Source organism: Lutra lutra, chromosome 4, assembly GCF_902655055.1.
Source record: "Lutra lutra chromosome 4, mLutLut1.2, whole genome shotgun sequence".
In the NCBI taxonomy this organism is placed as follows: Eukaryota; Metazoa; Chordata; class Mammalia; order Carnivora; family Mustelidae; genus Lutra; species Lutra lutra.
This window is the reverse complement of record NC_062281.1, coordinates 94,296,839-94,318,796: the sequence shown is the minus strand read 5'-3', so window position 1 is coordinate 94,318,796 and position 21,958 is coordinate 94,296,839. Positions and strand designations below refer to the sequence as shown.

The 21,958-nt window shown below is 44.2% G+C and overlaps 1 protein-coding gene across 2 annotated transcripts; it reads right to left on the bottom strand.

The window, feature by feature from the left end:
* Positions 1-2,378: 2,378 nt before the first annotated feature.
* Positions 2,379-17,412, bottom strand: REG4 (regenerating family member 4). 2 transcript variants are annotated; one of them, XM_047726670.1, is made up of 6 exons: positions 17,264-17,412; positions 14,689-14,864; positions 11,884-11,981; positions 8,187-8,324; positions 6,472-6,577; positions 2,379-2,958 (listed from the first exon to the last, which is right to left on the bottom strand). In XM_047726670.1, the coding sequence occupies exons 2-6, from the start codon at positions 14,753-14,755 to the stop codon at positions 2,891-2,893; spliced, it is 477 nt and encodes a 158-aa protein (XP_047582626.1). In that variant the 5' UTR covers positions 14,756-14,864; positions 17,264-17,412; the 3' UTR covers positions 2,379-2,890. The 2 variants fall into 2 exon arrangements, with proteins under 2 accessions (XP_047582626.1, XP_047582627.1); XM_047726671.1 differs by having other exon boundaries at positions 14,689-14,798; positions 17,264-17,368.
* Positions 17,413-21,958: the final 4,546 nt, after the last annotated feature.

Genomic DNA, 21,958 nt, shown 5'->3' with positions numbered 1-21,958 from the left:
TTGATAATGAGGCTCATTCCCACAAACAATGCAGAGAGAAAGCCCTATTATATAATTTTGATGAGCCCTTGGTCAGGTTCTGCCTGAAGCCTGTATCTCCTCATGGACCATGGAGTAACCTATAGTATTAAATTGCCTGTTTTGCACAGACAGTCTGGCTTGTCAGTGTCTGACCAAGAAGGCACCAACTAGTCCATGCATAGTGTACCCAGGCTCCCTCCCGGACCTCTTCCTGGGTCCGTACCTCCATCACAGGGCCTGCCACCCTCTCATACGACATTATTTACTTATTTAGTTAATTGAGTTTCTCCCTTCGCTCCTCCCGCCTGCTGAAGTGTATGCTCTATAACGGGAAGGGATTTATCTGGTTTGTCCACTCATGGATGCGCAGTCCCCGGAACGAGTTCTTAGCACATAACATGAATTCAAATAACATTCTGTTGAATGATATACCTACTCGCTGAATAATTAAAGATTACTAAAATTCCATATGCACAACTGGAAACCAGCACATCTCTAAAGTTAACCAAGGACCAGCCTTCTAATAAAACACGTGGCTGCTTGTCCTTGTTTTGGAATGTCGTGAAGCGTTCCTGCACTGCGCATGCGCAGCTTGGAATGTCATGAAGCGTACCCTGCACTGCGCATGCGCATCTCGAAATATTCCCGGATATTTCAGGGAGGGTGCTTAGTGCTACGTCACCACGAATGTGTCAGGTTGGTGATACTATTTAGCTGGAACTGTTTTAAACATATTTTAAATATTTTTAATTAATGTATTTGCAGAATGATTCTTAGATTTTACTTTGAGTTGGTATATCTGTTATTTGTCACTTTTGGGATTTTTATTTTGTTTCTCTTTACTTTGCTATCATGAGCTCCTTTTCCTCAGGAGAGGATGAAAGAATTAGGGGGCACAGGTGGTCTATGGTATCTTTTATCTCTCATATGTGCCATAGTCAGGAGCCACTGAGAATTTCTTCCTGTTTGGGATATTGTGATCAAGGTTTCTTTTACATTCTGTTAAATCTTCCAGGAAATACCAAAGAATCTGATGCTTAATCCAGCAAGTTTCTTACATGGCTCCCATCAGTCTCACATTCCAGATTTATCTTCTATCTCTGATATAGAATCTGATACCTTTGTTTGTTTCTCCGACGGTGGCTGGACCAGAACACACGTAGGAGTCAGTGGCTGGTTTTTGCTGAAGCTAACAATCAGCTTCGAAAGAATGGGCTTTTCCATCTGCCTGTCATCTTGCCTGAGCTCCCACAATTAAGACATTTATCCTGTGGGTTAACAAGCTTTTCATACGTAGAAGGAGCAACACAGGGACACCTGGGTGGCTGCCCGTTAAGTACCTCCCTTCAGCTCAGGTCATGATCCCAGGATCCTGGGATTAAGTCCAGCAACCAGCTTCCAACTCAGCAGGGAGTCTGCTTTTCCCTCTCCCTCTGCTCCTCCCCCTGCTCATATTCTCTCTCTCTCCCTCTCAAATAGATAAATAAAATCTTAGAAGAAAGAAGAAGAAGAAAAGGGAGCAGCACATTACTTCTGATGTCTTCCTCTTTGGTTACCGAAAGAGTGACAAGGGTGTGGGGGTAGGGAGAAAGAAGTGGGGGAGTGACTTGAGAGGGCCAGTTCTGTCTGTTCACTTCTCTTCTCCTCATTGCCAGCATGTGACAGCTGGTCTCAGCCTGCTAAGGTTACAGGGGAGCAGGGGAGCGTTCTCAGTTTCGGGTATAAGACTCCGTGTTGACTGGTTGGCAGAGCAACATAAAGGAAGCCAATGGCCATCCACCTAGTCTGAACTGCGTGGCCACATGTCCTCTCCTCTCTGGTGCTTCTAAGAAAGGCAGATATGATCACATCAAAGCCACATTTTCTGTAATTGTCAAGTCCATATCATTTCTTCTTACATGGCCAAGTAGATTCCTGATTTAGGGAGTCACAAATCTGTATGAGGGAAAAATTACCTTCTGAGTATTGGGGCAACCTCTCATAGGGGATCTCAAACCTCACCAGGCAAAGAGACTTGAGCAAGGTGACGGGGTTGTTAGTGGCTGAGGAGAGAGGAACATCAGGCCCAAGGCGGCACCAGGCACCAGCTGTGATTCTTGTCTTCCTTCCTCAGTTGCTGTACTCATGCTTAAATAACCCCCACCCATTCACCCCCACACAGAGGTTGGCTAGGCACGTGGCCTCCCTCTCTCCTCTGGTCAGACCAGGGCTGCAGCTGGGGTGGGTTGGAGGGGGGCTATTCTGAGAAAAGGCAGGGACTTTGAGGAAGGAGATGAAGAAACACATGGGTATGTTTTCTGAGTCTTATTTCACTTTTTCATTCCCATTGCTACCGAAGTGGAACAGAGCGATCTTCCATGCAGACAGCTATTTATTAAAAGATGGCTCTGGAATTGATGGTCCACGTCAGCCTGATACGGACCCTACCAGTAAAGATTCCCCATGGTGAAGGGAAAACTGAGCAGATGTCTGAGCAGGAGAACGTGGGCACTAGAGATAGGGCAGAGGGGTGCAGAAGCTGAAGGGGGCTGGAGGCTCATTCTTGAGGTTCCTCCTCCTGTCTTCAAACATTTACCCCTGACCACCCAACTCCCGGCTACTTCACCAGTCCCCTCCCCACTCCGAGACAACCTGATGTGTGGAGGAGGAAAGCAGAGGACCATGGAGACACATCCCGGGGTGACTTTAGAGCTAGAAGCCACTGTCGTACTAGTGTTGAGGACTTCGCCCCTAATAAACCTAGAACAGTGAGTGCAACAGGGGCACCAGCTGCTATGTTTACTCTGAGATGACGGGGAGATGCAGCCAGCGCGCACACAGGGAAGGGGACAGGGGCTTGCACGATGTGGACACAGCCTCGAAGCTCATTCTATGGCCGGTATTTGCACACGAAGTGCTGGCGGTTGCGGCATTCATTGCTCTCCCAGGTCAAAAAATCTGTAAGACAATAAACAAACAGTGAAATCCATCTGGATCTGTACTGCATGTACCCGAGTCACCTGAGGATTTTGCCTGGAACACCCGGGAAGGTACTGCCATGGTTCATTTCCTGTGTCGCCTGGGCTGGGGTGTGTTCCCAGGTGTTGGGACAAACACCAGCCTACATGTGGCTGTGAGGGATTATTTTTTTAAGCTGTGATTAGTATTTAAATTAGTTGACTCTGAGTAAAGCAGAGGACCCTCCATAATGCAGGGAATCATCCAGTGAAAAGATGGAGTTTCAAGGAGCAAAGAATTCTGCATCCAAAGTGCCTCCGATGCAGCACCACGACGTGAGTGGTTGTGGGGGTCTCTAGTTGCGGGGCCCGCCCTGCGCACATCAGCTCTGCCAGCCCAACAATTGCAGGATCCACGTCCTTGAAAGAAATCTCTCTGTCTACATGTGCATCCTGTAACTTCTGTCTCTCTGGAGAACCAGACAGTCCTACCGGTACTAACTTTGTTCCCAGAAAGAAAAATAATTTAAATGTCACCTACAATTGCAGAAGCCACATGCCAGCATTCCTTCTGAGGGAAGGCAGAGCTTGACACGAATCCACAAAAAGTGGGCGTCCTTTGTATTTGAAACAGTACTGTGAGGATGCGACGGTGATTTCTCCAAAGTTCACAGCTGAGGCACTAAGCAGCGCCTGTTTGAAAATCGAAGAATTGGAAGCCGCAGAGCCAGTCTCAGCCCACAGGCCATCCCTTTATGAGGAAGAACCCAGAGCAAGGAGGAGGTGGTCTTTTGAAAGTGAAATATCTTTCAGGAGCGGTCCAGCTGTGGTTACGCACAGAGTCACTCGTCATCTGCCTGCCTCTAACATGCGGGTCCCGCCCTGGTGCCTTCTTCCTCAACACCAGAGAGGTGTGTGGAGGTGACCACAGCCCTCCCCTCCAGGTTGCAAGAACCATGAGCTTACCCCACACTGGGAGAAGCACCTCCCCTTGTACGTATTCAGATAATGTGTATTCTTGGTTTGCCCTTTTTATGGCGGGGCAACTGAGGCACAGAGAAGTAGGAAATCTGCTCCAGGTCACACAGCTATATGGAGGAACTGGAATCCCACCCCAGGCGTTCAGAATGCAGAGCCCATGATCTTGACCCCAACTCCAGTGGATATGAAATTTCTCTCTAAATAGTAACACCCTCATTATCGTTATTAAATGTGTCAGAGAGGACCGGTAGAAATGTCAGAAAGTGCTGGGAAGTGCGATTTGCCAGAGTCATAAGAGAGTTCCACTGTGCTGCAGAAAGGGAGTCAGAGAGGGTGGGAGAAGAACCAATGGGACAAAATGCCCCAGAAGGGTTGTTCAAAATAGATAGAACAGAGGAACAAGTTCCATCACACATGGGATGTGTGTGTGTGGCTGTGTTTTGATGCATTAATCTTACATTAGTCTTTTGAGTCTTAAAGAAAATATTAGCCCCCAATTTGGTGGGGCTAAATCTGTTACACAAATATAAAATGACACTGATGGCACCAGGGAAGGCTCTCTAAAATTCTCTCTGCCACCAGTTTCTTGCTAATCCTTGTTTTGTTCCTTGTGCTTTTCTGGCTTGAGCACTTCTGCCCGCTGAGAGCTGGGCTGAATGAGCCCGGGAAAGGAAGAGAGTCTGAAAGATCAGTGTTCTCAGGAGTACGTCAGGTTTCCGGGTCCCACTCAAGTGGCTTCGTTCCTAGAAACTTGCTCTGGTGAACGTGGACCAATGGGAAAGACTTGTGTTTGAGAACTTGGTCCTGTTGAAATCTGTCAGGAGAAGGACTCTGGAGGGCATTAGGTCCATGGCTTCCCCAAAGCTGGTCCAGCCTGCAGCCCTAGACTTGCAGATATTGTAGGTCCAAAATGATGACTGGAATTTGTATTTTAAAAGTGTTCCTCAATCGATTCTCCTTGCGCCTTCGAGCTTCTTTAGAAGCAATTTTAGCAGCTACAGTTGTCCACTTTCACTTGGTTAACTCTAGTGATGGGATTCTCACTACTTCCTGGGGGTAGCCCATTCGATTTTTGGGTAGTGCTAATTGTTCAAATTTTTTCCCCTTAATTTAGACAGAAATCCACATTTTGTTAGCTTCTACCTATTGGTCTCATTTGTGTTCCTTCCATCTGGGCTGTCCTGAGTCTTTCACAGCAGTGGTTGTGTTCTCTGCAAGTCTGTGAGAAGTCCTTCCTTCATCTGTGAGGAGACCCTCTTATCATGAAGGGTCTAGACTTGGCCTCAGAGTTTGTGCCTTCCATCTACCACTCATCCTTTGTCGTAGGAAAGTTTTCCCACTCTTTTTTGTGCACATAAGCTTTATTTCTCATACGAGAGCCACGCTGCCTCATGTCCCTGAGTCCTCCATCCAGGCCTTTCCCAGGCTGACTTCCTGCCTGGAGGGGTGTCCTGGTGACACCTTGGGAACTTTTAAACCCACCAGGATGTTGTCTTTGGCATCAGGTAGCCTCTTTTATCTTCGATAATCTGTTTTCTTGTTTTATAACGGGGATCTTCCATACCACTTACCTGCTGTGGTTCTCAAAAAAATTAAATATGATTTTGCCCCTAAGGGACATTTAGCAATGTCTGGAGACATTTTTGGTGGAAACAAGTTGTGGTGGGGAGGGGCGGTTCTACTGACGTCTAATGGTTAGAGGCCAGGGTATCCTAAACCTACGATGACAGCCCTCATTATGAAGAGTTATCCAGCCCCAAATGTCATAGCTACAAAGGTCGTAAACTCTATTTATTTATTTATTTTTAAAATTTGTCAGAGAGAGATCACAAGTAGGCAGAGAGGTAGGCAGAGACAGAGGGGGAAGCAGGCTCCCTGCTGAGCAAAGAGCCTGATGCGGGGCTTGATCCCAGGACCCTGAGATCATGACCTGAGCTGAAGGCAGAGGCTTAACCCACTGAGCCACCCAGGTGCCCCCAAAACTCTATTAACATAAAAAGCAAGGAATGAAAGCAGACAAGAGAAAGAAGGAGACTCATATGAATTTGCGCAGCCTGCCTCTGAGGTTCTGGGCCCTGCACTTTGGGGACAAAACTCAGGGCAACAAACAAAAGGGCAGAATTCAGGTAAAGAGGAGGTCTCCCGGGCACCCCTAACCATCAAGAAGCCGACAAAGGGTCCTCTATTTTTGCACCCGGTAGTCTGGGTTTCCTACAGTGTGACATCTTTCTTGCTCATGGCTTGAACGTAGTAGCATTTAAAAATAAATGTATTTAAGGGAAAAAGTGATGGATTTAAAGAACGTATTAAGTAAATAACTGAACAGCTGGACCTTGGGTATGGCCAAGGTTATGAAGCAGTCACAGCTGACTGAAGGTTGGTCCACCATGTCCGCGGCAAGAGCGCTGTCCTGTAGAAACAGAGTCGCTGGTGCAGATGGGGGAATGGGGAGCGGATTCCATTTTTGCTCTTACAGGTGAAGCGCAGGAGCTGGGATTCAGGAAGAGGCAATGGGCAGTGCGGGAGAACTTACTGGTCTTGGAGCTCATCTCTGCACAGTACTTGTTCCCACGCTGGAATGCTCCAGACCAGCTCCGGTATGTATCCAAGGCTCCATCAATCCACTTCCACTGATGTCTCTGCCGGTAACCAGAGATGGAAGACAGTCAGTCTGCAGGCCTTCCTGCTGGGCGCTCCCCTCCAGCCACTTGGAAACTTGTAAAAATGTGTCACTTCAAAAACTGGGGAAGCCCAGAAATGTGCACCAGAATGGAACATGGAAAACTCACCCCACTTAATCAGTGAGAGGAAAACGCCAACGTTTTGGCCTATTTCCTTCTGGTGTAAACATTTTTCTGGATCACAGTATTTTTACGTGCTAACATATGAGATGATCTTGAAAATACCTCTTCAACGGTGCATCTTGCTTTGTAAACTTTTTTAGATGGTAATGATGTACTAGAATTTGCCTTACTTCTGTTGATGATAGTTACATTGTTTCCAACTTACTCTCATTATAAAGAATACTGCCATGAACAACTTTGTTCCTGGAGCTGTTTCTGTACTTAAACTTACTTCTTAGGATAGAAACCCGAAAGCAGAATGAAGAAGTTAAAGGATATCATTTGTTGAGGGTACTGATATACATGGTCAAACTACTTTCCAAGCACTTTTCAGTTGTAGGAATTTAAATCCCATCTACTGGACAATTTCTTTATATCCCTAAAAATAGTAGGCATTAAGGGTAAGCGTAATAATTAATAACATTGAATAATTAAGCAAAAGCTTGGTAATCTGACAAGTCAAGTTACATTGCTATCTTAACTTGCATTTCTTTGATAACTAGAGACACTGCACAAATTTTTAAAGGGTTTTATGAGCTATTTACTCTCTTCAGTTATGAATGTAGAAAAGTAAATTACCAAAACAAATCTGGTATAAATAGATGTAAATATTTGTCTGGACTCTGAAGGAGAGAGTTCTGATTGATAGCAATGTGAATACATAAAAATGTATAATGAATTGTATAAAATACTGGCAACATCTATGGCAAAGTTTTGGCAAGAAACTGGAGATTTCTTCTTGGTTTCTGATGTCTGTTTGGGTTAATGATAGAAGCACCATGAAGAATCTGTAAACTGCAGGTCCCACATACCTCTGCGACCAGCCCAAAGACCTCACATGCCATTCTTTACAAGGAGGTAGTGATGGAAAGTGAAACAAGGGAAAAAAGTTATGGATGACGTGAAAAACACAGTAGTATCTAGGAAAAAGCTTGGCTGAAATTTCCTAACTTTAACTCAAGATCTAATGAGTATTATTAAGCTGGGTCCCCTAACAGGGGTGTGTGTGTGCATGCGTGCATGTGTAGTGTGTGTGTGTGTTTATATATAAATATATGTGTGGGTGTGTGTGTATACACACATATATAGGTATATATGCCTATATATACCTATATATACTTACAAACATTTTTTAAGGCTCTGAAAAGCCAGTCATGGGGTGTTCTAAGATTTGGAAGGAATTTATTTAGATAGAAGTTCTATAAAACGATGCCACTGAAATAATTTCCTCCACAGAGGGACAGAAGGGAGACCCATAGCTTGAGGCTTTGGTGGATCAGAGGCAGTGACTGAAGGAGACCCACAACCCATGCCCCTGTCAGTAGGGCTGGAGGCTATTTCCCAGGCTAGGGGCTATCTATCCGGCTTTCTGCAGGGGGCCTCTGTGGACCAAGTCTGACCTTACCTTTTCTGGGTCGTGCAGGCCGATCCACACGGGCTGGATTCTTTGGTAGCCAATTATGTAGTTCGCTACCATGGAGGCTTCGTTTGCATTCTGGAGAGACACCAGGTGGGCTCCGTTTCCGTGGGACTGACACTCGAGCTGTGGGCCAGATGTCATGCTAATCACCTCTTGAGTTTTAAAAGGGTCATCCTCACCCCAGAACCCCAGTGCACCAAGCAACAGGGTGTGCGCAGCCCCACCTGCTCCAGAAGTTGAGATCTACACCCCGTGACTCTGCTGTCTCCAGAGGAGAAAACACAATTGCCCCAAGTGTGGGGTCTCAGAGGAAGAGGCAGCTGGAGGCAAGGTCGTGAGCTTTAGGGTCCGTGGACGTGCCTGGGGTCCTCCTGGTCTTGCCTCAAGTTACTGTACATGACCTTGACAAGTCACATGACCTCTCTGAGGCTCACAATGCTTATCTGTGAAGTTGAAGAAATAATCACTCTGCTATGCAATGGACTTGTGTAGGGATATAATGGCTATAATTAAATATTCTAATTCTGCATTTCAACAAACCTACGAAATCACTAATTATAAAATGTGCCCTTTGTTTCATGTTCCACTAGAAAAGAAAGAGAGAAAAAATCAGTGCCACTTTCTTTAAGGGAACACTGATTTCGGAGGTGTTTAGACATGATCAGGATGCATCTCACAGCAGAGAGAATAGGGCAGTGCTCTTCATGGAGCACCTCCAAAATGATGAGCACCTCAACACACTACCCCCATTGAATCTTCACACCGATCTCAGGAAGTAGAACCCACCTGTAGCTTATGGTGGAAATGCATGATCAGAAAAGTGTGTCAGACTGAGTTGCCCAAGAATAGAGGCCCGGTCTATGTAACTCCCAAGTTTGATGTCCATTCTATTTTACATCATTTATTATTTATTAAATTATTATGAAATGATTCTGGCTCTATCTTGCACAAGAATAGTACATTGTAAATTGTAAACAGTGTTCTGTACATTATCTTTATCTGGTACCAGATAGGAATAGTGTGGATTGTCCAAAAATCTGTGATGCTCCCTCCAGGAGAGGGGAGACGCCTCAGATGTTGGTTTAGAATTGAAGATCCCATGCTCATGACTTTCTGATTCTAGATGAATGTGCCCGTCTGTTTGCTTGTCCTCAGCAGTAGCCACAGGATTTAATCTAGTTGGGATTTTGAGTATCTTCATCCCAGTTAAACCAGACCAGGGGCTGGTGTGGGAGTGTGGAACTATCTTATCTCTCTGTTGCAACTTTTAAAACTCAGCTCCAGACCCAAGTTTGTTTTGCTGCTGTATGTCTTTTTTGATCCCAAATTCTTGTTCTTCAAAGATGCTGCCTTCATTCCTATGCAAGAGAACATGATCTGGATTTTTCTTATCACTTCCTGAATAATAATCCCCTTTTGTTTCAGGTATTGGATGTAAGACGTGGCATAACCGTTCCCTAACCGGAAACTTACTGTTCAATTAAATAAGACAAACTTTTACATGTACGTATCTTATAGCTAGATAGAGATACCCACTTATTTCATGCTTTTTGGGGGTTGTGTTACAGGAGCTGCCTACATGGTAAAACTTAATTTAATACAACTTAATTGGATAAAAACATGGCTTTGGCTGTGCTTGCTATTCCAGTGCTTCCCTTTGGTATCCTGCTCATGATGAGATGTGGTTAGAGTTGAGTGTTTGTGCCGGCCTCCCATTTGCCAACCACTTCACAATACCAGAATGCTTCCAGACCCCTAACTTCATTTGACTTTCGAACTTGGGAGGCATGGAAGTCAGAGAACCAGTCAACATTTACTGAGAGTGCCAGTCACCAGGGATTCCTGGGACAGAAGGGAAACAGGCTCCAAGTGGTTCAGTGAGCTTTTCCTCCAAGTTCCAACTCCTGGTAGTGAGGGAATTTGGCCTGGAACCCAGACCTCTCTGCCTCTCGTGTCCGAGATCAGATGTACCCACCATTTTCATGGTCCCCTTCATACCAGGGCTCTCGAGAACTGAGATCTACCCTCAGTACTGGCAACTAGTCAAGCTAGCAGCAGTGGCCATGGTAAAGTTTTCCAGCACTTTCTCTGCATTCTGATCAGGAGTAACCGGTTAATTCTGCTAAGGCCCCAGATCAATCGTGTAGACTGTTTTTGTCTTAAGAACCTCAACTGAGTACTTAGCATGTGCCATAGGCTCTTTGCAAGTTATTTTAAGGAATCCTTCTGAGAAGCCTATGGGGTGAATTATCATCCCCATTTTAAAACAAGAAAACCAGTCAAGTGAGGTATCACTTAACTCTGTAAGGCACTGTTAGGATTGAAACTCATGTCTATATTACTCCCAAGTCCTCCAGGTATCTTCCCCTTTGTGTTGGCAGAATTCGTGTTGGAATCTCTGGAGACAGGCAGAATGGGTGGCCTTCCAAGATTTCTTCCAGTTGCTTCTCAAGAATTGAGGAAAAGTTCATTGCTTTCCATCAGCTTTCTTTCTTTCATCGAACAGTGTCTGGGAAACCCCTTCTTCATTTAATGTTCTCTCTCTTTCTTCCTCGCTCTCTCCCTCTCTCTCTGTAACTATCATCCACGTAAGCCCAGAAAGCATTGCATTAGGGCTGACTTGCCTGGGTTTGTTCCACTAGTTACTCTGGGTGGGACCTTGGGAGAGTTAGTCATGCTCACACTGCATGGAAATGTTCTGTTTAAATACCACACAATCTTGCACTGGTCCTGCACGTTTTTTTTTTTTTTTTAAAGAATTTATCCATTCATCTAACAGACGAAGATCACAAGTAGGCAGAGAGGCAGGCAGAGCGGGGGAAGGGGGAAAAGCAGGCTCCATGCTGAGCAGAGAGCCCGATGTGGGGCTCGATCCCAGGACCCTGGGACCACGACCTGAGCTGAAGGCAGGTCCTAACCTACTGAGCCACCCAGGCATCCCAATCTTGCACTTTATAAGGCCACAGATGACTTTGTATCCCTAATAGCTATTACTTGGTAAGTGCTCTGTCATTGCTGAGTTAGTTATATACAGAATTCTGAGGCCATTCTGGGCCCAGATCACACCACATTTTCCCATAAGGTGCCCCCAACTAGTCACATCAGCTCAACAACCCAGAGAGACAGCAGCATGGGCTCCCCACAATCCTCTGAGGTAGAGTGGCTACTTGGGTATCTTCTAGACAAAGCCTCAGTGAAACAAAACCAGTACATTTGTGGGTGGTGTAGACAGTGAAGCCTTCCATTTGTTTAGTCTGCTTCCCTTTCTGTCAGGGGTTTCTGAAGACCATGCCCCAGGCCTGTCTGCACCCTGGTCTTTCTGGTAAATCAGGTACAGCAATTCAGTGATTCTTTCTAAAGGTCTTTATCTTCTCATTCTCCTGTTTGTGTATTTCTGTCCTTCCTCTGGACAGTGACCTCCTTGAGGGTAATGGCTGTTTCTTGTTCATTCTTATGTCTTGACAGCCCATCTAGGGTCTGGGCATAGATCACAGGCCCCAGCAATGTTTTGAGAACTGAATGAGAGGAACACACCACCTCCTTCTCCCCATTTCAGCAGGCACGTGACTCCTCAGAATGTCTCCTCAGAAGGACCCTTAATTCTGAGTCACATGAGACCAGCAGCTCTGGGTGGCCCATGGCTTTAGAGGTACCCATCCAAGCGTGGGGCAAGATTTCTTACCTCAGCCTCAGACCAGCTCCTCAGTTTCCGGAAGTATCCGTAGCAGTTGGACATGTAGTAAAACCATCCAGGAGCACAGCTGGGTCTCATGAGGATTTCTGCAGAGACATCAAAGGGCATCACAAGTTAGGATGGCAAAAACAATCACGTCCCACACTGTGAAGTTTCCAGAATGATGGGGAGGCTGGGTACCCTGAGGAAGGGCCCTGCCACGCTCCTCAAACTTTGTGCCATTAATCTTTCTCTCAGCCTTCCCCAAAGGGAACTATGGTCTTTATAAGGCTAAGTGCACATTGGAGAAAAGGAGACAACTGGATTCTTTGAGGATCACTGGACACTGGTTCTGAACTGGGAGACTAATTCCAGGAGACTCAAAACATCACTGTGGTCTGTCAGAGCAGAGCTTAGGGAGGTTCAGGTGACCATGTAGTTTTAGCTAGGAGTTTGACGGTGGGCACGGTGGGAACCCCAGCCCACCCTGTGATTCTTTCCTGGTTATGGGATGCACCATTGTAACAGACATATTCAGCAACTGGCAGAATCCTCACTTTGGTCCTAAGGTCAAACAGCCATAATTCGAGGTAGCACCAGAGTGGACGAGGGGCATAAGTTGGCAGTTTTAGGCATTACAAGGAAGGAGTGGTGTTTTGGGCCAGAGGGACACAGGACAGGTTAGATGGCAACTTGGACAGAATCGAAGATGCGTAAGCTGGGCTGTGAGTCAGTAGTGAAGGGACATGTTAGGCCAAGGGGGTGAGCAGAGGAATGGGGGCAGAAGCTCACAAGATGTGCAGAGCAAGAATGAACACTGAAGTTTGCCTTAAGTAGAGGGAATCTTTCAGACAAGCACGGTGGAAAGGAGAAGGAGAATCATTAGGCCTGGATGCTAAGGAAACTGTGACAGAGAGAAGCACAATCTCTTCCTGCTAGTTGCCTTAGTGAGGGGGCCATGTCACCGTATCTGAAGGTTCAAGAAGCAAGGAGATGACTGGCAATGCAGAGGGCCTAGATGATGAAGGGAATGCTAGGCTATTAAGTTTGGGCTTCGTGACCCTGTGGCTGCACTCCAAGGCTAGACGTGAGTGCAGGGCTCCTCCTGCTCCTAAAGGATGTCCACAGATTGTTGTTGTCACACAGCGAGCATTTCATCTCTCCCCACTCAAATGACACCACTGTCCCTTGTTTGCCCCATTCTCCTGTTCTATTTCATCCGTGCCTATAAATCCCTAGGGACTAACTATGCTTTTATTTTTTTTTAAAGATTTTATTTATTTGAGAGAGAGAGAGAGAGAGAGTGCACGAGAAAGCATGAGAGGGGGGAGGGTCAGAGGGAGAAGCAGAATCCTGCTGAGCATAGAGCCTGATGCAGGACTCTGATCCTGGGATTCCTGGATCAGGACCCGAGCCGAAGGCAGTGGCTTAACCAACTGAGCCACCCAGGCGCCCAGACCTCCTGTGCTTTTAGATAAGCGCCCTACTCTGGCTAGCATGGAGGGCTCTAGTGACCTAGCCCCACAGCCCTATCCAGCTGGATCTTCCTATGCAGCAACCCCAGAAAGTCTCTACAGCGGGGAACAGGATCTGTAGAGGAGCAGTGGAGTGACCGGTGGGCATGTCCTGGCTCTATCACCTCTGAGGGACAGAAACCAGAGAGCTTTAGTGAAGTCCCAGAGCAGGGCGATTGGTTTCTCACTCACAGGGTGTAGCTTGGGTGAATTTCAAGTCCCTGCAGGGCAGCCAGAACAAGAAACAACAGGGATCTAACTCTCTGGTTAGGTGGCTCCACGGGAGGGCTTGGGGGCTGCTTCTTTCATACTCTAGCATGGCTTAGAGAAAGTGGCTGAATCCCCCAGGTGCGGAGCAGCCATAAAGATTGAGAGAACTGGTGGCTGGCAGTTGGCGTGGGGTAGAGGGCAGAGAGCCTTTGGGCACAAAGGGGGCTAAGGCAAGGACTTCAGACCTTGAGCCACGGACACCTATGAGGCCTGAAGAACACTGCTTCTCTTCCTTTGTCCTCCCAGTGCATCTCCCCTTGGCCAAAGTATTCCCCAGGTTATATACATGCTCAGGCATGGCTTTCCCCACAGGGCCACATGGGACTCTGAGAGGCACCCCAGACTGGGAGCCAGAATATCCTGTAGTCTTGCTATGTGATATTGGGCAAGTCCAGACTTCCTTTGGGCCCCAGCTTCTTCGTAAACAGAACAAAGGCATTATACAAGATGTGTCCACATTCCATTTCTTTCCATTTTGGATGTTCTATGATATGTATTTGTAGCTCATGTGTATAGTTTTCTTCCCGCTTTCTCTGCTGGAAGATCTTAGGGTATTGATTCCTACCTTGTTGACATGTTACTTTGTACTTGATGCTGGGTCTACATGGGTGTAGGACCCATCTCTCCAATAAGGCTCTAAGTCCCTCGCAAACCAAAATTGCTGGTATGTTCAAATGGGAAAACAATGCATGAATGTTGGGGAGCTCTAATTCTAGTTCTCGCTCACCAACCGCTAGGTGACAGATGCTTTAAATACATTATCTCCACCCTTCACCAGAAACTTGTAAAATAATGATCATAACTGACATTGAGTTGATAATTTCCCTATGGCTCACAACCACACGAGGTTGGATTTGTTTGATTCTACAGTCCTTGTGATTTTCCCCACATGACCTTGTCCTTCTTTCCTGTCTTTGATATCTATTGCCTGCAGCACCTAAACATCATGTGGGGGGAGTGGAGGGCTGAGTCAGTGTGCTGCGCGAACACTGGCTGTCAGCTCACTTCCAGCTGAATGACTGATACTCACCTCCCAGGACTTCAGTGCTGGCTACACAGCTCAGCAGTAGGAACAGACGCATGCTTTGGGGAGTCATCTTCCTCTTCTCCGGGGAAGTTGAAGTGCTTCGGAAACCTCTCCTGTAAGGGTCGCAGAGACCGTGTGAGTTTTCCCTCGAAGTTCCTGGATTTGCTTGAATCTGCAATCTGAACACAGTGGGTGAGACAGACCCAGAATTTAGATGGCAAATCACATATGGAGGAAAAAAAAATAATTTTCTGAATGAACCCAGATTATACAATCAAGGGACTCTCAAGATAACTGTAGAGATTAGGGGTATTTAATCTATGTCACCTGCAAGGCCTCTGGTCCAGCGCCAGAGACCTGACTGTGTTGGGTTGAAGAGTTTAGTAGTCTGGAGGAAGGCATTTGGTCCACTGCGAAGAGCCTGCTCCTGCTATTCTCAGAAGGACCAGAAGAGGGCGCCTAAGGCACGCTTTCGCACAGATGGGGCGGTAATAAACTTTCTATTGAGTCAACTCAATCAAATCAAGTCAGTCGCAAGAGCGAATTTGTCTGTGTTAGCACTAAAAGGGCATATATGGTCCAATACCCACATTTATTGATGAGAGGACCTGAGGTCTATGGGTATTAAGTGGCTTGTTCCTAGTCACACAGCTACAACTAGATATCCTGACTCCAGGCAACCCTCTTTCCTTCAAGCTTAGGTATAACCGCATTTTTTTTTTTTTTAAAGAAAATGACTTTATTATCTTCCCCATCACCAGACAGTACATGAACTATTAAAAGATCCGTGACAGACTGGAAAATAGGAAGTAAATTCTATCTCCCAGAGATAAACAATTTAGTGAATAGCTTATGGACATCTTTCTATGTACATATGTCTATGTGTTGGTTTGTGTAGCACTTTATATAAGTCGAGTCATAGAATTCTGATACCTGGTTTTGTTGCTCAGAAACTGATCAACTGTAATGAACCTTCTTCCCCTTGAGTAACTATTATGCAGTTTTGGTTCTCTCTTTAGTATAAATGCACATACACAGGGCTGTGACTTCACAGAACATGCATGTTGTCACACTGATACCCTTAGCTAAAATGCCTTCTGGATGGGCTGTTCCATACATTCCAGTAATAGCACATAGACAGCAATGCTGGTTCCCCCAGGCTTCAAGGAACACCCAATTTATCCATTTTTTTCTTGCTAATTTTGGCATAATAAGAAAAATCTCACTGACTAGTATTTTTAAAATATTCATAATTATATTACTTAAATTAATAATTAAAATTTTTTTCAAGATATATAAAAAGTTGAAGATCTTTTTATATGATGATTGATTAGATTTTTAAATTTTTTTGTTAAATTTTTGGTTTATACCTTTGCACATTTTTCCTGTTTGACTGTTATCTTTTTTCTCAGAAATCTGTAGGGCCATTTTTGTGCATTTGTTGTTTTTCATATATTATTAATATTTTAATATTAATACTTTAATATTAATATTAATTTAAAATATTTTATATTAAATATTTAATATTAATACTAAAATACTTTGTATTTCTTTTTAAATTTAATTTTGTTTTTTCAGTGTTCCAAGATTCTTTTTTATATCTTTTGTCACACTGAAAATTTCAAAAACTGTCATATTTACCTTCTCCTTTAAACATTTGGACTTTATATCAGAAAAATGTGTCATTACCATCCACATAAGATTAAAATATCTACCCATATTCTCTTTTATTTTCGTCCATCTGGTGTTTATTTTAGTGTAAGCATATGAATTGGGTCCAAGATTTTTTTCCCTAATAATTATTAGGATGAGTGATTCATTGAATCTTCCCTTGAGCATGCTTTATGATCCAACAATCAGAATACATATTCTAACTATCAAATAATAGATTGCTTAAGGGGAATGATGGAACATAAGGTTCAAACTTTCCCGGATATTCTACACAGGTCCATGTAAGCACTCCAACACAGTGTGAATAAAGAAGGAAACCAAATGATGAAGATTGTGATGGACCCCCAGCTCCCAAACATTTTACATCATTGTATTAGCCCTGCACTTCTCTAACGAACCTCCCTTCAGAAGGTGATGGAGGTATGTTCAATGTCCTCCAACCCCCTTAAGACACAAACAGCAAGGACTTCTCTGTCCAACCAACAATCTGGGGGGAAGGGAGGTAGAGTATATTTTGGGATAATCCGTAAGTGGATCTTAACAAACTGACAATCATTGGATGCTTGCATGTCACCTAATCTAATCATAACTAGGCTGCCTTGTAGTTATCATTAACTTATTTTACACATGTAAACACACACTTCATTGAGATTAAGGAACTCTCCCAAAGTTTCACAGCTGCTAGATTTCACAGCCAGGATTTAACCCGATGCTGACACCAAAGGCAACGCTCTTTACAGACAGAGAAGAAAGAAATGCATAGTTCAAGTAAAAAAACCAGCAGCACAAAGCATGACTAACATCATTAGACCCAGAGCTTGTCACTTCTGGCCCAGTGAAAAGCTGATAGAAGAAAACAGATGTTCAGAGAAAGTCTTCTGCCCTCAAATGGGTGGAGATTACTTACCTGGTCAGCCCTCAAGGCTTTGAGGACCCCTGCCTTCTTCAGTGTCCTGAGAGATCCCAGGCAGTTTCTTGAGTTCTTATATCTTCTTGCTTCTGGAATTATATGGCCCTTGTTTTAATCATAGAGCAACAGTACTGCTTGAAGTAATAACCCATCCATAAAAGTCTTATCTGTAGTCAAAGTGAATGCGTGAGAGAAGGGAGAAGAACCCCTCCTTATTTGTAAATAGTCTTTCCTTTCCATCCCACCTTATCAAAACTGACAACATCCTGTAATCTGTTAGAAGATAGTCTTCTCTCCCCGTATTTACCTTTTTTTCCTTGTCAATCTTTTTTTTTTCTTAAGATTTTATTTATTTATTTGACATAGAGAGAGAGAGAGAGCACAAGCTGGGAGAGCAGCAGGCAGAAGGGTGGGAGAAGCAGGCTTCCCCCTGAGCAGGAAGCCTAACTCAGAGCTGGATCCCAGGACCCCGGGATCATGACCTGAGCCAAAGGTAGCTTCTTAACCAATTAAGCCACCCAGGCGCCCCTTCTGTCAATCTTTTTATCTCTTTCTACTGTCAATTTCCTTAATTTCTCTTTCCTTTCTATAAAGATGCCCCACTTCAACTCTGGAGAATCAGGATGTGTCTATCTTTCCGAAAACTATTTGCCACCAGGCCTGGATGTAAGTTTATGCACCCCTGGGGTGTGCTTGAGGGGTCCATACAGACTTTCCTCCTTAAGACACCAACCCCATCCACCTCAGCATGCACCCCATTCCTCAAATACCTGGTTTAACTCCTTCTCCTTATTCCTCAGGAACAAGGCACTGAAATCTTGACCTAATGGAGGGCAATTATGTCAAAATAGCTTACAGTGATACGATAATTTATGATACAGTGTTTCCACCTAAGCCATTACCTGAGCTCCTAACAGAATCCCCGGGACTGACATAGGACATATATGGAAGAAACTTGATATTAAGAGAGAGTAGAGAGCCTGCTCAATCAGGATCATCATACTGGTCAGTGGTGGAGCTGGACCTTGACCTCTGGCCCTCTCTGTTTCCTGACTCACACAGTCTAATGAAGAAAATAGCCTATTTGAAAAAGGCAACACCATTTCCTTCTCTGGTGTAGGTAGCAAAAAATTAAACTACATTGAAGGTGTTGGAGATCATTCAACCTCAACGGACTAGAACGTTGAGGCTGGGAAGGATAACAGGATTTCTCAAGTCCTGGGCTATTGCTCTACCAGTGAGGAACCTGAGGCCCAGAGAAGCCCAGGAATGATTCAATACACACAGCTAGTTCGGAGTACAGCTGGCATCAGAAGCTGGGCTTTCTTCCTCTCAACTCAAGGTTATTTTTACAATGCTACTCGGGCTTTTTGCCATCAGCTTTTTCCAACCTGTGTATACATCCATGGCAGGACAAGAGAAAGTCATGTTTCCATGGTGTACAAAGTGTACCGTAGAGAACCTCAGCCATTCTGATGATGCTCTGGGGAAAGAACACAGGCCTGGCTTCTGGTGGATGTGGGTTCAGGTCCTACTCCTGTTACCTACTTGCTGCGGAACATTTGGCGTGCTCCTGAACCTCTCTGCACCTCAGTTTCCTAAGTGTATGTGGTAGGATATTACCAGATGAATTTTGTTTTTTATACTACCTGTTAAACACAGCATTTTCCCCTTTAGGCAGCTGGGTGGGAATCTCCTAGGACTTTAAGAGATCTTACACTGAATCTCCCCCATTAGTTAGCTCCAAGAGAGGACATTGAAGGAACCCACATAAAACTTTGGAATGTAAGAATACAGAGGACTCAAGAACTATCTGAACTGAAAAGGGCCATAAGAATACTGAGTAAAAACATTTGGAATTTTTCTTTTCTTTTTTTTTTTTTAATTTTATTTTTTATAAACATATATTTTTATCCCCAGGGGTACAGGTCTGTGAATCGCCAGGTTTACACACTTCACAGCACTCACCATAGCACATACCCTCCCCAATATCCATAACCCCACCCCCCCTCTCCCAACCCCCCTCCCCCCATCAACCCTCAGTTTGTTTTGTGAGATTAAGAGTCACTTATGGTTTGTCTCCCTCCCAATCCCACCTTGTTTCATTTACTCTTCTCCTACCCCCTTAACCCCCCATGTTGCATCTCCTCTCCCTCATATCAGGGAGATCATATGATAGTTGTCTTTCTCCGATTGACTTATTTCGCTAAGCATGATACCCTCTAGTTCCATCCACGTCGTCGCAAATGGCAAGATTTCATTTCTTTTGATGGCTGCATAGTATTCCATTGTGTATATCTTCTTTATCCATTCATCTGTTGATGGACATCTAGGTTCTTTCCATAGTTTGGCTATTGTAGACATTGCTGCTATAAACATTCGGGTGCACGTGCCCCTTCGGATCACTACGTTTGTATCTTTAGGGTAAATACCCAGCAGTGCAATTGCTGGGTCATAGGGTAGTTCTATTTTCAACATTTTGAGGAACCTCCATGCTGTTTTCCAGAGTGGTTGCACCAGCTTGCATTCCCACCAACAGTGTAGGAGGGTTCCCCTTTCTCCGCATCCTCGCCAGCATCTGTCATTTCCTGACTTGTTAATTTGAGCCATTCTGACTGGTGTGAGGTGATATCTCATTGTGGTTTTGATTTGTATTTCCCTGATGCCAAGTGATATGGAGCACTTTTTCATGTGTCTGTTGGCCATCTGGATGTCTTCTTTGCAGAAATGTCTGTTCATGTCCTCTGCCCATTTCTTGATTGGATTATTTGTTCTTTGGGTGTTGAGTTGCTAAGTTCTTTATAGATTTTGGACACTAGCCCTTTATCTGATATGTCATTTGCAAATATCTTCTCCCATTCTGTCAGTTGTCTTTTGGTTTTGTTCACTGTTTCCTTTGCTGTGCAAAAGCTTTTGATCTTGATAAAATCCCAATAGTTCATTTTTGCCCTTGCTTCCCTTGCCTTTGGTGATGTTCCTAGGAAGATGTTGCTGCGGCTGAGGTCGAAGAGGTTGCTGCCTGTGTTCTCCTCAAGGATTTTGATGGATTCCTTTCTCACATTGAGATCCTTCATCCATTTTGAGTCTATTTTCGTGTGTGGTGTAAGGAAATGATCCAATTTCATTTTTCTGCATGTGGCTGTCCAATTTTCCCAACACCATTTATTGAAGAGGCTGTCATTTTTCCATTGGACATTCTTTCCTGCTTTGTCGAAGATGAGTTGACCATAGAGTTGAGGGTCTATTTCTGGGCTCTCTATTCTGTTCCATTGATCTATGTGTCTGTTTTTGTGCCAGTACCATGCTGTCTTGATGATGACAGCTTTGTAATAGAGCTTGAAGTCCGGAATTGTGATGCCACCAACTTTGGCTTTCTTTTTCAATATTCCTTTGGCTGTTCGAGGTCTTTTCTGGTTCCATATAAATTTTAGGATTATTTGTTCCATTTCTTTGAAAAAAAAAATGGATGGTACTTTGATAGGAATTGCATTAAATGTGTAGATTGCTTTAGGTAGCATAGACATTTTCACAATATTTATTCTTCCAATCCAGGAGCATGGAACATTTTTCCATTTCTTTGTGTCTTCCTCAATTTCTTTCATGAGTACTTTATAGTTTTCTGTGTATAGATTCTTAGTCTCTTTGGTTAGGTTTATTCCTAGGTATCTTATAGTTTTGGGTGCAATTGTAAATGGGATGGACTCCTTAATTTCTCTTTCTTCTGTCTTGTTGTTGGTGTAGAGAAATGCAACTGATTTCTGTGCATTGATTTTATATCCTGACACTTTACTGAATTCCTGTACCAGTTCTAGCAGTTTTGGAGTGGAGTTTGGATTTTCCACATATAGTATCATATCATCTGCAAAGAGTGATAGTTTGACGTCTTCTTTGCCGATTTGGATGCCTTTAATTTCCTTTTGTTGTCTGATTGCTGAGGCTAGGACTTCTAGTACTATGTTGAATAGCAGTGGTGATAACGGACATCCCTGCCGTGTTCCTGACCTTAGCGGAAAAGCTTTCAGTTTTTCTCCGTTGAGAATGATATTTGCGGTGGGTTTTTCATAGATGGCTTTGATAATATTGAGGTATGTGCCGTCTATCCCTACACTTTGAAGAGTTTTGATCAGGAAGGGATGCTGTACTTTGTCAAATGCTTTTTCAGCATCTATGGAGAGTATCATATGATTCTTGTTCTTTCTTTTATTAATGTGTTGTATCACATTGATTGATTTGCGGATGTTGAACCAACCTTGCAGCCCTGGAATAAATCCCACTTGGTCGTGGTGAATAATCCTTTTAATGTACTGTTGAATCCTATTGGCTAGTATTTTGGCGAGAATTTTTGCATCTGTGTTCATCAAGGATATTGGTCTGTAGTTGTCTTTTTTGATGGGATCCTTGTCTGGTTTTGGGATCAAGGTGATGCTGGCCTCATAAAATGAGTTTGGAAGTTTTCCTTCTATTTCTATTTTTTGGAACAGTTTCAGGAGAATAGGAATTAGTTCTTCTTTAAATGTTTGGTAGAATTCCCCCGGGAAGCCATCTGGCCCTGGGCTTTTGTTTATTTGGAGTTTTTTGATGACTGTTTCAATCTCCTTACTGGTTATGGGTCTGTTCAGGCTTTCCATTTCTTCCTGGTTCAGTTGTGGTAGTTTATATGTCTCTAGGAATGCATCCATTTCTTCCAAATTG